This window comes from Apostichopus japonicus, chromosome 12 (genome assembly GCF_037975245.1).
Source record: "Apostichopus japonicus isolate 1M-3 chromosome 12, ASM3797524v1, whole genome shotgun sequence".
Taxonomy (NCBI): domain Eukaryota; kingdom Metazoa; phylum Echinodermata; class Holothuroidea; order Aspidochirotida; family Stichopodidae; genus Apostichopus; species Apostichopus japonicus.
In genome coordinates, this window is record NC_092572.1 from 8,453,418 (window position 1) to 8,468,653 (window position 15,236).

Consider the following 15,236-nt stretch of genomic DNA (forward strand, 5'->3'; position numbering starts at 1 on the left):
TTAGACTTGATCAAGCCTCCAAGAGTATTTGAAGGATGAAGAAACTTCTCCAGTACTTTTGCTGAGTGGGTTGTAATGTTGGTCATTACAAATATCTCCATCCCAAAGTCTATTTATGATGCTTCATATTTTTAGGATGAGTGAAAAAAAAGCCCATCTCATTGAAAATAAATCGTTAGGTAATGCTTGAGATACGTCAACAGACACAGAAAAGATAGACACATAGACTGCTTCAAGTCTTAAAAACAATACAAATTTATTACAAAGATCTTTGCAAATCTTGCAGAATGGTTATAAAAATTGATATTTTTTGTGTGAATTGTTCCCCAAGGTCCACTAAGACAGATTACAGTAGCCACAGATAATGATCAAAACTATAACTGTAGAAACCAAAGAAATGACCCAACATGTTTGAAGTCCTAGATATCTCTATAAGCTGACTGACAGATATAAACAACAATTGTATTATGAACCCAATGGTGTCAATACTAGGCAGTGGCAGTGCCCCAAACACATGTTACAAGGTAACAGATACCTCGTAACTGTGTGGATGGGATGGTGATAGGGAGGGGGAAGAGGGGGGGAGAGGGGGGGGGGGAGAGGTTGCGGTTAACTCCAAGCAAGTCTGTCATAAGTGCATCTCTACTATTTAGCTTGGTCAAGTAATACTTAAACATGCATGAATGTCCAAGAAAATAATACAAGCTTGTTAAGAGGAAGGTCACAGGCCAACAAAAGATTTGAATCCAGAATAACAAAAGATAAGTTGGCTCAAAATCATGCACTCGTGAAATGAACAAAGGCCTTAGGCTTCGGCATCCTACTGGACAACCTTGAATGTGTTTGTGAAATCATACATTTATTTCATCTCCTCACACCAAAGTTTCTCTCTCCTACAATTTCAATTTGTGCATAACTGGCCCCTATTGGAGTATTAATGATACGGCTTTTGTAAAATAAAATTGTTAACTGAAAACATGCTTGCTGGTCCCCTCTTTCACAGTGCAATGAAAAGCAGCTTACAGCACCTACAAGTTAGACTTTAGGAGATATTAACCCTTGACTGGTATAGATCAAAACTACCATACTCAAGTATTGCTCCTTACTAATTTTCACTCAAAGGGAATTTCTCTTCCCAATCCCCCCACCCCCACCCCCCTCACACCATTTCCTCCAATTATTCTCATCTTCAGTCTCTCTTATTACTAGGAAATCAATAACAAACAAACAAACACAAGGCCAAATAATGAAAATACCCATAAAGTTTATCAGTTTACTGTCATTCAGGTCTTAGAACAGACCACTTGAAATGAAAATTGATGAGGATAAAATCAAAAACCCAAAATATAAACATCGCAATAATACAGTACACACTTTTCAAAGGATGCAACCATCACTTTACACGTACAGCTGTGTGCTATAAAGTTACACAACCATAAAGCACTTTACCCCTTTACCGAGCACACAGAGCCTTGTTCTGTATAACCAGGACAGGATATTCTGTCTCGCCAAAATGACAGTTAACAAGAACTGTAAGGCTTTCATCAATGATTCTTGTACAGTTATGACGTTTAAGGCCTAGCTACAAATCCGTATAAAAGCACCTTAAATGTAGACCAGGAAGTTGTAGTATGTACTTGGTAATTAATGTAAGAATGGTATATTTTGTTTGTTAGTATATTTCATTGCAAAACACAAAAAAAAGCCTGCATTACATTACATAACATTTATACAAACACCAACCCTGCCATTTGAAAGATTTGTTACTATGATCAAGTCAAACTTAGAAATTTTTTTGAGCGAACACTGGGTTAATTTTGAATGATATTAAACAGAACATGTCAATATTTATGTATTTTCACTGATTTGTAACAAGAAAAGTTTAGAAAAATCAAACTGCTTATCCTGAAAAAAAAAAATTGGAATCAAGAAAATCACAAAAGGTTGCATCAAACATGTACATGTACAATGAGTCTCGCTGGTAGGGTCCGTTCTCTGTAAGTATGGATCCAGTATGCATTTTTCTCAATCTTACAACACATGTTATTAAAAGTACCAAAACGATAGTGAATTTCAGACCTTTATAATTTGGTTACATTAATCATATCTTACAACAATAACACACCCAACCTTGTCATATTCACATTAGCAGTGAGTGTAAAAGCAGCACATATTTTCCAAGGAAACCTCACATATTAAAATAATCGTATTGAGGACAAGCCAAACCATACGGGCACAATGTAAGACGTGTTGGTCCAAGCAAGTACAAGGTCACACTCTCAATGCTATAGAGCCCATTTACTGAATGTGGATCCAAGAGGTGCAGTTTCTCAAATGGTTTTAACGACTTTCCTAAAATTATGTATCGGTTGCAACAGAGGTATTTCTTTAGCATTTTCTTCAGTGTTGAGAACAGTCCATTTTCCCTTTACTCAAACTTTGCCCCCCTCACCCCCAAGTAACAAGGGTTGGAGGAGCATGTACCTTGCAACAAACACCGTAAACAAGTGTTATACCTCCGTATCCGAATATATCTACTGCCTCAACATCAAGTGTGTTGCTCCATATTACAGCCTGCCAACCCCTACAAACATTGACATTTGAGTCAGCCATGCTTTCAACTCAATCACCCTAATCAGCTTCTCTGTTGCTTGGATGGGAAAGTGTGTTGTGAGTTTGGGGTGGGGTGGGGGGGGGTGGTGAGGGTGTCACTTGTAGTTCTGAAAGACAATTATTTCATTTCTAATATTCTAATGCCTACCCTATCTGACCGAGGCTTAATCCAATAACGTACACTAACATTACATTATATACACCTTATTGTACTGTATATATACACTGTTACGCCTCCTCGCAACTCACAGCCTACACACTGCAGTGACACCACTTCTTCTCATAAATTTACACTCTTTCCAAGGATTACAAAAAAACAAAAAAAAGTTCAAACAAGAACAAAACCATTTCTTTCTTCAAAAGGCCCATTTTTGAGAGAGAATTTTGTACAACCTGTGACTTCACCTTTCCCATTCGTTAGTGACAATTCCACAAAGTTAGGAAGTCAGCAGAGACCCTTCACAGAAGCTCTACAAGTCTTTACAATGTGATATTCCTGGGCAGTCAGGGTACATTTTATCGCTCAGATTTTAACAGCTCTAAACCCTCTCTTATAAAATACTGTGGTTCCTGTGTACAAAATGTGCTATACATATTTGCGTTTTTATCTGCAATTGCCGATTTTGCATAGCAGTTTACTATGCGATACCGGGTTGGTTATTCCCTGGCATTTGCTGATGTGCTACTTAACTAGGCAATGAAGTTTAATTTACATGGAGAACCCTATTGCAGATTCTTTTTTTCTTTTCTTTTTTGAGGGGGAGGGAGGGGGGAGGCCAGCTGCAAATCTTTTCTGGAGAAAGTTTAGAGTTACTGTATATACAACACACCTTTAGTTGTACTGTATGTAATATACAACACATGTTAAGCGTTACTGCATAGACAACACATGTTTAGTGGTAGTGTATAGACAACACATGTTTAGTGGTACTGTATACACAACACATGTTTAGTGGTACTGTATACAAAATAAACATTTAGTATCATCATTCTAGAAAGTATAGCAGCATGGCCTCCCAAGACCCTTATATATATCTACATTTCACAGATTTCCAACTTGCACATCACTGAATTTCATCCCAGGAATTAAATAGTTCGTCGACCAACGAATCATGATAGATCTGCTGGACTAATGAGTCTATCAAAGCAACCCTGTATGAAACAATCAACACATGTATATGGTAGATCACACTAATACTCAAAGTACCACCAAAAATGGACTGAAAGGTTGTCCGTCTTCAAAGTTAAATCCTCCAAATAATTCTCATAGATTTTAACGAGCATACATTCAAGACTGCAAGAACTTGTCTTCCATTTGAATGGTTCCAGAGAAACATGCCCACCGAGTGGCTTTCAACTCATCCTGGAAGCCTATGGTATACACAAATGTCATCCAATAAATACCCCCCTCCCTCCCTCCCTCCCTACCCCAACCCCCCCAACCCCTCCATGACTAACTGTTCACACTCTGCACAGGTTCCACACCGTGTTGCTGCAGCTGCGCTCTCAGGAGTGCATTCTCGTTTTTTAGTTCCTCCACCTGCTGCCGATGGATCTCCAACTCTACCGATAGTCGCTCCGTTTCTTTCAAGCTCTCTGCCATCTTGCTGTTGGCATTCTTCAGATCGTCGATGTACTCGCAGGTCTTCATGAGAATCCCACCTTTGCTCTGCAAAAAGTCCAAAGAATACTCACCCTGTAATGTCAAAGGTCATTTGATATCAATTAGCTCACCCAGTAGACACACAGCACAGTCTGATCGTGCAAAAAATAAAGCTTTGAGATTCTTATCAAAATTGGCTCTCTGACAATTTAAGAGTTACAAACAAGAAGAAAATGTTTGTCTTCACCTACATAAGTGATTTCTACATTATTTTCTCTTAATATTTTTATGATTTATCAGATGTTTAGTCCACATGCAGTGTTAACAACACTCAAGCTTGCCTAGTTATCTGTACAGCTGCTCTCAGCCTCTCATTGACAATTTCGATTCCTGCTTGACTCTGAAAAAGGCCTATCACTACCGGTAAGAAAAATTATAATTATAGGACAATTCAGGCCACTAGGATGTGTGTTAAAAGGCATCAAAGCCAGTTAAATTGTGTTTCATTTAGTTCTTCACTGGTATAAGAACCATGCTCATTCAGATAGAACCTAAAAATAAAGAAACCTTCTTAGCATTTTGTGTTTCCAGAAATCTGAGTACATTATGACTTACACGCAGTTAATATTGCTGGAAATTATGTCATCCCTACTTCATCATATGGGAACTATTTTAGGTTGCCCAACTTTACTTTACCTTTCAACGAGGGCATAAATATCCTCTCAAATTATGAAGAAAACAAACATTTTGATAAACTAAACTTGGACAAAAGATTTATTTAGTTATCGTGTTCACAAAGTTTTCTGACTGTGACCTCTGTTGGCCCCAAATGACCATTGAACTTCACAGAAAACAATAGATTTCTTGTACTCAATATGAGGGATCCACATTCCAAGTATGAAGTTAATACACCATTAATTATTGAGTTACCATGTTAACAAGTAAGTGTCACAAACATACACAGGCCATCACCATTGCTAAGAATCCTTTTGCCTCTGGCAAGGAATCACAAAAGAATATTGCAAACTAAAAACTTGGACAAAGATACTATTATTAATGACAGAGTCTGACAAATGACCTGGCCTTGTTTTGATTGGTCCAAAGAACAATCAGGAACCAGCTTGGACAATTTTACTATCCAATTATTTATTTTGTCTCTCCATCACATAGATTTCTTTCCCCCACCCCCCCCCCCCGGCAAGGAATCCAAAAACATTTTGAAAACCTAAACTTGGACAAAAGAAACTATTGTTAATGACAAAGTCTGACAAATTACCTGGCCTTGTTTTGATTGGTCCATAGAACAATCAGGAACCAGCTTGGACAATTTTACAATCCAATTATTTATTTTGTCTCTCCGCCTCCTCTCAACCTCATTGTGTGTCGCCCTCCTTCTATCATCCCTGGCTGTTCGTACTGTGTCGAGTTTCCTGAAGAAAAAAAATCAATAAGAAAATAAATCAGATGGCAATAATTGTGGTGGACCGATATGTCTCTTTAAGACAGAGGTGCTCACGAAATGTAAACCAATATGTCTCTACAGGACAGAGGTGCTCACGAAATGTGGACCTATATCTCTTTAGGATAGGGGTGCTGGACCTATATATGTCTCTTTAACGCAGAGGTGCTCACAAAATGGAACTTACTAGCCACAGTGAGTTTAGTATCCAATCCAAATGCTGCAACATCGAAGAATGTAATTACCCATGAAATCGGGATATTACAGTTTATCATCCTATAAAGTGACAGGTTTTCAAAGTAGGGGTCACTACCCTTACTAGGGCCCCCCCCCCCCAAAGAAAAAAAAAATTTGATGGGCAAAAATTTGGATGAAAAAAAATAATTCCTGATATTTTGTGGCAAACCAGAATGCAAAAATGCATTGAGGTTTCGATGATGTAACATGAGCAGTTTTCTTCATGAATCTGACAAAATGTAAAGTGAGGGTGAAAAATAATTCCTGATATTTTGTGGAAAAAGAGTGGAAATAACTTGCCAAAAGTTGCAATCTACACAACACTATTTTGCCTCTAAGCACCCTTAATCATATAAAAAAATTAACGTGTGAAAGACAAATCCACCTTGTAGACCCCATCCCCCGGCCACAACGTCCACCACTGGGGGGAGTCACTAGGATGTAGGAGATGAAAGTTGGGGTCGTCAAGCAAAAAGGTTTGAATGAGAAGGACGTAAGAAATCACAGCATGAGCAGTGTCCATCAGTAATGTTGCAACATCCTGTTGGAGGTACGCACTAGGCCTCTACACACAAACTCCTCAACGTATATGTGTATCACTACCACAAAGTTCTGCATGCTGCATTATCATAAAGGTTTTGAAAACCTTTCCAGAGGGCCGCACTCTGTCCACATGTGTTCTAAACCAATGGTGATTTATGATGTAAGTAAACAAATAATACAAAATGTGCTAATAAATTTAAAAAAAAACAGAGAAAAAAGAGCAACTAATTTACATAGATAATAATACTCTCATACACACACACACTAGTAATTACACTGTAAAGAATAATCATGTGAATAAATGAATAAATTATCATAGGGGCCAATACTAACGGTACCCTGATAGAAGAAGAAGGTCAGTGTAACGCTTTCACAATTCATGATCAATAAATAGTTTAAGACTAACTTTTGGGTTTACTTTTTTTTTTTGTATTAAAAAAGAAAAGCAAAACAGTGGTTGAAGAATTCAGGGGACTGTTAAGGGGACAGGCCCCCGCCCCCACTCTCCCCGAAATACCACTGTGAACAATGCTTTAGCTCTACAGGAAATATGGAATAGTTATTGGTACAATTGGCCTTTGTGATCTTTGGCCTTGAGCAATATCTTGGGGTGACAACATAAGAAAAGTAAATGGGGAAGGGCTTTAGGTAGGCCTTTAATACCACTATCAGGAACACCGCTACAAACTTACGGGGAAAACTGATGAGTTCTTGGTGCGATTGTCCTCTGCGAAACACCCTGTAGGACATCTTGAGGTGACATCATGACATAAAATTGTCCTGGAAAAAGAAAATACACAAATTGATAACCTTGTCCCCTCGTACAAGCTAGCCTCAGAGTCAATGCAATCTGGGCATCGATTCTGGTGGGTCAGGGTGGGGTTCTGGTTGGTCCTGGCTCGGTCCTCAGAAAGCTACTTTAATAGTGATGGGCCATTAAGTTTGCAGACCCTTGATTTAGTGTACCTTTAACCTTCAAGCTGTGTCCTGTACCCTCCTATCTGAACTATTCAGACCACTTTTTTTCTTTATGAAACCAGGGCACACATCCCAGTTGCGTTTAAAATAACAGGATGAGCATTTCAAAAGAAATTGTTGTCCTTAAATAGCTCAAGTTGGTGCATTTGGTACCGATAACGCGATAACAAGTAAAATTTTTGTTCTTACCACCAGCATTTGTGGCTGACTGGAGTGTTTGATTCTCTGCTCCTGTTGAAGCGCCATTAGTCTCTGACATTGCAGATGCTGGAAAGTATGTGAAACGAGTTTCTCCGCTTTGCCCGTCACCCGAGGAATTCTCCTCCGAGTTGAACGGGGCCTGAATTACCTACAGTATGGTACAAAAAAGGAAAACCATATATAACAGGCCTGAATTACCTACAGTATGGTACAAGAAAGGAAACCATATATAACGGGGCCTGAATTACCTACAGTATGGTACAAAAAAGGAAAACCATATATAACGGGGCCTGAATTACCTACAGTATGGTACAAGAAAGGAAACCATATATAACGGGGCCTGAATTACCTACAGTATGGTACAAAAAAGGAAAACCATATATAACAGGCCTGAATTACCTACAGTATGGTACAAGAAAGGAAACCATATATAACAGGCCTGAATTACCTACAGTATGGTACAAGAAAGGAAAACCATATATAACAGGCCTGAATTACCTACAGTATGGTACAAGAAAGGAAAACCATATATAACGGGGCCTGAATTACCTACAGTATGGTACAAGAAAGGAAACCATATATAACGGGGCCTGAATTACCTACAGTATGGTACAAGAAAGGAAAACCATACATAACGGGGCCTGAATTACCTACAGTATGGTACAAGAAAGGAAACCATATATAACGGGGCCTGAATTACCTACAGTATGGTACAAGAAAGGAAAACCATACATAACGGGGCCTGAATTACCTACAGTATGGTACAAGAAAGGGAAACCATATATAACGGGGCCTGAATTACCTACAGTATGGTACAAGAAAGGAAACCATATATAACGGGGCCTGAATTACCTACAGTATGGTACAAGAAAGGAAACCATATATAACGGGGCCTGAATTACCTACAGTATGGTACAAGAAAGGAAAACCATACATAACGGGGCCTGAATTACCTACAGTATGGTACAAGAAAGGAAAACCATACATAACGGGGCCTGAATTACCTACAGTATGGTACAAGAAAGGAAAACCATACATAACAGGGCCTGAATTACCTACAGTATGGTACAAGAAAGGAAAACCATATATAACGGGGCCTGAATTACCTACAGTATGGTACAAGAAAGGAAAACCATACATAACAGGGCCTGAATTACCTACACTATGGTACAAGAAAGGAAAACCATATGTTAACAAGCGAACAAATTATGAGAGGGGCCTGAATTACCTACAGTATGGTACAAGAAAGGAAAACCATACATAACAGGGCCTGAATTACCTACACTATGGTACAAGAAAGGAAAACCATATGTTAACAAGCGAACAAATTATGAGAGGGGCCTGAATTACCTACAGTATGGTACAAGAAAGGAAAAAACATATGTTAACCTGCAAACAAATTAGGAAATTGAATGCAAAATTGAAGTTAAGTTGACTGTACAGTAGTTCTTAGGTTCCATTTGCAGACTCCTAGACCATGAAAAGATGTTAACAAATCCCTACAAATAAGGAGTTATGCCAAATGGTCTCAGCCCCATGTTGGTCTCAGCGCCATGTTGGTCTCAGCCCTATGTTGGTTGGGGCTAAGGTCAGGAATTAGTTGCTTGTCTTTGCACAAGATTTGGCACCTACAGATTTGTTTTGATTTTCTCCAGAGTTTATTAAAATCAGCAGAATGTTGGCTTCCACAGACCATTTTTTTTTTACAGACCCTTTAAGGAAGTCTTTGACCTCAAGGACCCCAAATGTTTTCATACCTCCTAGGGTCGCTCCCAATACATACTCTAGTTTATACTGTTCATAAACCAAAGCATCTGTGGCACAATTTATATATTTAGGAAATCTTCGGTTCTATTGATGACACCTTAACACTGCCCCCACCCCCACCCTGCCCCTCCCTGCCTTAATGTAACTAGATCCTCCAGGTCCACAAAAAATTACTTTAAAGATAATTACATATTATTTGGCAAAATGTAAATTAGAAATCTTGCTCGGCTATCCTGATAGAGGAAGGATCAATTTCTTGATATTCCGGGTTACAAGACACAACCACGGATGAACTACAACCATCCATAACCATACATCCTAGAGGAAATTCCCTCTTAGTGTCTGGGTGCCTTGTGACACCCATCACATGACGTATCACCTGACAACCCTCACTGTCTAGAGAGGAAGCTCGGGAAATAAATTACTAATTGAATCTTGGTTACAGTATACATAAATAACAACAGCTTTATATACATGTGGTAGGCCAGTCTTCTCCACAGACAAATTACATTATGAACCAGGAAACACACCTACTGATTAGAGTGCAGGGTATTGTCATGTGAAAAATATTGACAGTACAAAAGTTCTCTATAGATCTCCATATATATATTTTTTTCCTAAGTTTGTAGAAATTTTGGAACTTAGTTTACCTGAGCCAGGGCTGGTTGGCCTCCGGTCTGCACCGTAGTTCTCTGACTGGTCGGAGTCTCCGCGTTGGTTTGTGGAAGAGACACCACGCGGTAAGTCACAGAGCCTACCGAGACGTTACTTGCATCTGATGGGAATTGATACTGCCAAAGGAAAAAACATGAAAATAACAGCAAAATATTACTGTATATATTCACTGTACAATGTTGAGTCTTACACATGTATGCTGGTAGTCTCTCAAATGTACTGTACTGTAAGGTGCAGTCAACCATATTTGGAGTCATGCAAGCTTCCGCATTAATTAATATCAACTCAAGGCACTGTACATACTGTACATATGTATACAGACTTATGTAACTTGTATTAATTAAGATCCATTTAAGACTTCACTTCTACCGATGACATTGCCTTTACCAAGCTTTTTACTAGTACATACATGTATGTCAGACACACAAATGTGTACTGCACTACATGGTTAACTAGTAAGTACTGTGGTCAGTCAGTTATCATATCAGTATTGTACAATGGTATGTACTTAAGACAATAACATGTCATCCATGGGTACCGGTGGGAGAGAGTAAGCGGGGTGAGGAAGCGGGTAAGGTGGGGGAGGGGGCAAAATACCCAGTGGCTAGGCAGCCACTGTAAATTTACATTCATGGGATGCTGTTGCTATGTGAACACACCTCAAAAGTTCTGTAGATCAGTATCGTGTTAACTACGGAATGTACAGTAGCTCTTACTATACTGTAGGTGCATTGTTTGATCATATCACTGTCTACACTTTTATCTTTTGTTTTTCATATTCATAATTTATCATGATTCACTGAAGCTTTTAAAGATCGAAGGTCATTCATGTTAATCATTGCAATACATTACCACATGTCATGTTCAAATTTCAGCACATCTTAACTTTTTTGATATTTTTTTTCATCCTTCAAATACAATTAATTTCTCGAGTACATCGACAGAACTTTACAAATTTATTCTAGATCTACAGATCTGGGAATTCAGTATCAATTTACAGATCGCAAACGAGACTAACAATCGACCTAGGAGACTGAAAAACTGTTAAACCTTACCAAGCTATCTGCATTAGCCAATGTATGTCCGTCTTCATCTGCTGTAACCACGGTAACTGGTTCTGAAATAATAGGGCATGTCCTTTAACAATTTCGATCAATCTCCATGGAAAAAAATTACTGTACCACTTTGTGAAAACTTCATATCCAAATTTCAATGGCAGTATTTCAATCAGGTAACAGAATGCTAAGAAAGGTAGCCATTAGTTTTATCCAACTAGATCTTATTTGCAAGAATATTACCATACGTACCAATTATGTTACATTACCCATCTATAACTTTAAGCTTGGGACTACTTCCTGGCACTGTATGTGTGATGTTTATTAAGCAGGAGATAAAAAGTGATGAATGTTAAAGCTGCCTCTCAAGACAATTATCAGCATAATATCCTAAATTACATTTTGAAAGGAGCAGAGGATGTTTTTGGATCATAATTCAAATCCATTGGCTTTAGTAGATGTGCCCAATTATCTGTGAAAATGAAGAAATGTGGAACAGCCATTCATTCCAAACTCAGGGCTTGATATAAAAACACAGGATTCACACTGACTGACTGACGGTACTAGGTCGGCTCCTGTACAATCACCAGAAATGCTTACTCGGATGTCAAACTTGCTTTAAAGGTTAAGCATACAGTACCACATACCTTCTTGGTCGTCTTTCATATCCTGCTCTCGATCTGTGTCACCTTTGACCCCTTCGTCACTGAAATATTAAACAAAGCATATATGCAATTAATTAAATTCAATATAGAACAAAAAGTGCAACTACAGCAAATCTGAAACGATTAGTCCACTGGGTGAATCACTTTTTACTTCTGAGAGATGTATTCGCGATGGAATTAAGGGAATTATGGCAGTTTTTGTGCTTTTCATCAATCTACATTTATCAGAAAAATCAATATATTGTATGTCACATTGCTTTTTTTTGTTTTTCACAGGACAAATCATGCTATTGTTTGAGTACTGTCAATACAGTATGGTTGAGGCCTCTATTAGTGTGATTTAAAAGAAAGAACCATCCCTTAACTCTCCTAAAGTAACATTTCTGAAAGTAAAATGTAAACATCTACAACTCAGACATCATGACTGTAACAGGGACAGTTTCAAGAACCCCGTCTTAAAACTGTTCCTGGAATTGTCCCCGGATTTCATCTACATTTAGTCACCGTACATTGAATATCCCTGAATTTGTAGAAAGGCCCTGAATAAATTAAAATTAGTGAACCTGACATTTGGCCTCACATTCATAGACACACCTTGAACCTAAAATGATTGTTCACACTAAAGTTCTGTAAAAATGTGGAGTTCCTTCATGGCCCACAGAATAAAGCATTCTGGATAATTCAACATGAAGCGCATAAACCACATGAATAGGATCATGTTGCACTTAGTGATGAATAATACAGTTGGTCAGTATGAAGTTTTTTGCATTAGATTTTTACCTTGGACAGAATACTGTTTTGGCCTGAAACATGTACAGCACTGAACCACCAAAACACTAAGAAACCCTCAAAATATCTTCCTATAAAGATACATACAGTGTAGGTATAACCCCTTTATGTCAAGTTGGGGCTGTGGGAAAGGGGTGTCAACATCAATAACATGTCCCAGATTTCCCAGAACACTGCTCAGAGACCCTAAATATATCTTCCTATCTAAACATACATCGTAGGTAATAATTATGTCAACTTGGGGCTGAGGAAGAGAGGTGCCAACATAAATACCATGTCCCCTGATTTCCCAGTAAAAAAGTACAGTATGTTCGACAACTTCCAATATTTAGAACTCAGTAATTAAGGGTTAAACTTCAAAACATAGCCTATGTGTAGTTCTGTTTAGAACCATGCTGTTCACATGCTGTTAACTGTCTAACTGTAAGCAGGTATAATAGGTTTACTTTACAAAGTACTATATGGGTAACAATGTCAAAAGCACCACCAATAATATTTCAGAACACCTACAGTAGCAGACATTGTTTCACCACTGTAACATGTACATGTTTACACTGCTTTGCTAATTGTTATTTTAAGAAACATACATACTAATTTGTGCCAACATCAATAAGTTTGTTATAAAACCAAAAAGCCAACAGAGCTTACTTGTCAATACTCAACTATTATTCAAATTGCCCAATCTACATCAAATTTTGCATAGAATGCTGTAAGTAGCTTCCATCTCTTTATTCAAGACTTGAACAAAGTTGACCGTGGAGCTCAGTTAATGGTAACCTACACACAGGCATATTTGTAAAAAGAGTTACCATGTCACATATATATACAGTTTACAGATGGGTAAATTAGACCAGTCTACAGGTTATAATGAAACATGGGATCCTGGCCAAGTTGGATTTTCTCAAATTTCATTTCAATAGCTTCTGATATATATACTGTACCCTGACATGACCCAAATAGAATTTGAAGTTACCAAGCTATTTAGGCCTTAGGTATGAAGACAAAGTATTTCAAGCTATCTGCGGTGATCAATTGGTCATTAATTACTTTACATAAATAGGCCTCTAGAGGCCTAAGAGTAGTTTTGTGAAACTGCCTTTAAATTGCTAGTTAAGAATATAATTTTAGTAGTTAGCCTAGGCCAGGCTACTGTCAGAAATTTGGTCTAAATTATTTCTATACTAGACCTAAAAGCAATATGAAACTAGGCCTAAGCTTCATAGTACATATATGATGAAAACCAGATAATTAATAAGCGAATTCGCAAATTGCCCAAAGCATGATGGAACGGTACGGGTGATCTTGGGATACCCCTGTCTGTAAGGTAGTTCTTTAACTCCTTCATTTTCCACCTTGAAAAATCATCATAAGTCATTTATCACCATCATTGTCATCCATGGTAACAAATGTATCAGTAAACTATCAAAATTCGAACGATATATTATAAAACTTGTGTATACCCTCGAATGAACAAACATCGATCGCCGCATATGTTGTTGTGTGTGTTGCTATGGGCCATGTCGATCGGTATATCCCTCGTGACCCCGCCCATAATGCATTGCGCACGGGAATTATCGGAATGACTTATTAAGTTTTGGCCGAAACTCATTTCTGAACAGCATTGAATCTCAACATCTCTTACTTACAAAGCCAAGTTAGGCCTAGCCTATGCATCGTACTCATAGTTCAACCATTGACACTTCTCATTGTCATACAAGTATTATTAGTATTAAGAATACAGTAATAGTACAAGGGCCTACACAAAATGGAACAGAAGATGAAATAGACTAGCCTAAGCCTACATATTTCAAAACTACAAAGTGGTGTAATTTTTCTTGAAAGTCACTAAAATACAGTCTAAATACTCTAAAGACACATTTTTGGCTCGAACTTCAACTCTTCCAGCTACAGTGTTACTAGCCAGTGTTACTGTCTTTAGCCTATACTACAGCTGTATGGCTGCCTCATTTCTAAAAATAGGTTAGCTATACGTTAGGCCTAACAATAACAGAACACCTATGCAACAGTGTGTACTAACTGCTATTACTAAAAGATTCTCATACCGAGGCAGTAAGTGTCATTTGGTCAACCGACAGTGTCCGTTACAATGTACAGCAACTCCCGCTAAATGCGCAGGTCTACAAATTCTTCGTGGTAAGTCAACATTTTGAAACAAAGCCACTCCCGGAAATATTGAGAGGTTATTTCCTTACTCACGTACCATCTACAACGAAATACAACCGTAAAAGTGGACTTACGCGTGTTCCAAAGCTTGGTCTAACACATCCATGTGCTTCGATGAGTTAGAAAGTTTGAAAACGAATCAAAATTTAGGATGAAGTCACGGGGCCAAACAAGCTGGTCATGTGAGGAAACTTTAGGACATGTGACAAAAGAGAATAACGCATTGGAGACTGACCAAATATCAACCAAACTATTTTGCTATAAGAGTCTAACATTTTCGAGGAAACAGTGTGGGCAACGTTTCGCGTTTGAGATTTCAAGGTGCAATGGCCGGAAAAACGGTTGCGGTATACTCATTCTGTGATAAAACTTGAAGGCACCAGAATTCAGAGGAGGGAGGGGAGTGTAATTTAGAACAATTAGGCTTACATATATGATTAGAACAATTAGGCTGATTGAAACTATAT

The 15,236-nt window shown here is 38.2% G+C and overlaps 1 protein-coding gene across 3 annotated transcripts; it reads right to left on the minus strand.

Moving 5' to 3' along the window:
- Positions 1-237: 237 nt before the first annotated feature.
- Positions 238-15,001, minus strand: LOC139977920 (upstream stimulatory factor-like). Of its 3 annotated transcripts, none has more exons than XM_071987645.1 (8): positions 14,844-15,001; positions 11,779-11,837; positions 11,132-11,193; positions 10,052-10,192; positions 7,623-7,782; positions 7,148-7,235; positions 5,493-5,646; positions 238-4,282 (listed from the first exon to the last, which is right to left on the minus strand). In XM_071987645.1, the coding sequence occupies exons 1-8, from the start codon at positions 14,873-14,875 to the stop codon at positions 4,067-4,069; spliced, it is 912 nt and encodes a 303-aa protein (XP_071843746.1). In that variant the 5' UTR covers positions 14,876-15,001; the 3' UTR covers positions 238-4,066. The 3 variants fall into 3 exon arrangements, with proteins under 3 accessions (XP_071843746.1, XP_071843745.1, XP_071843747.1); XM_071987644.1 differs by having other exon boundaries at positions 238-4,309; XM_071987646.1 differs by lacking the exon at positions 14,844-15,001 and adding an exon at positions 14,649-14,837 and having other exon boundaries at positions 238-4,309.
- Positions 15,002-15,236: the final 235 nt, after the last annotated feature.

What these genes read in the sequence shown, in the direction of transcription:
- LOC139977920 (XM_071987644.1), bottom strand. Translation starts at nt 14,875, where the DNA reads ATGGATGTGTTAGACCAAGCTTTGGAACACGC. An exon ending in TATGAAAGACGACCAAGAAG is followed by an intron (nt 11,194 to 11,778) that starts GTATGTGGTACT and finishes CTATTATTTCAG; the next exon opens with AACCAGTTACCGTGGTTACA. An exon ending in GTCAGCCACAAATGCTGGTG is followed by an intron (nt 7,236 to 7,622) that starts GTAAGAACAAAA and finishes TTCTTTTTCCAG; the next exon opens with GACAATTTTATGTCATGATG.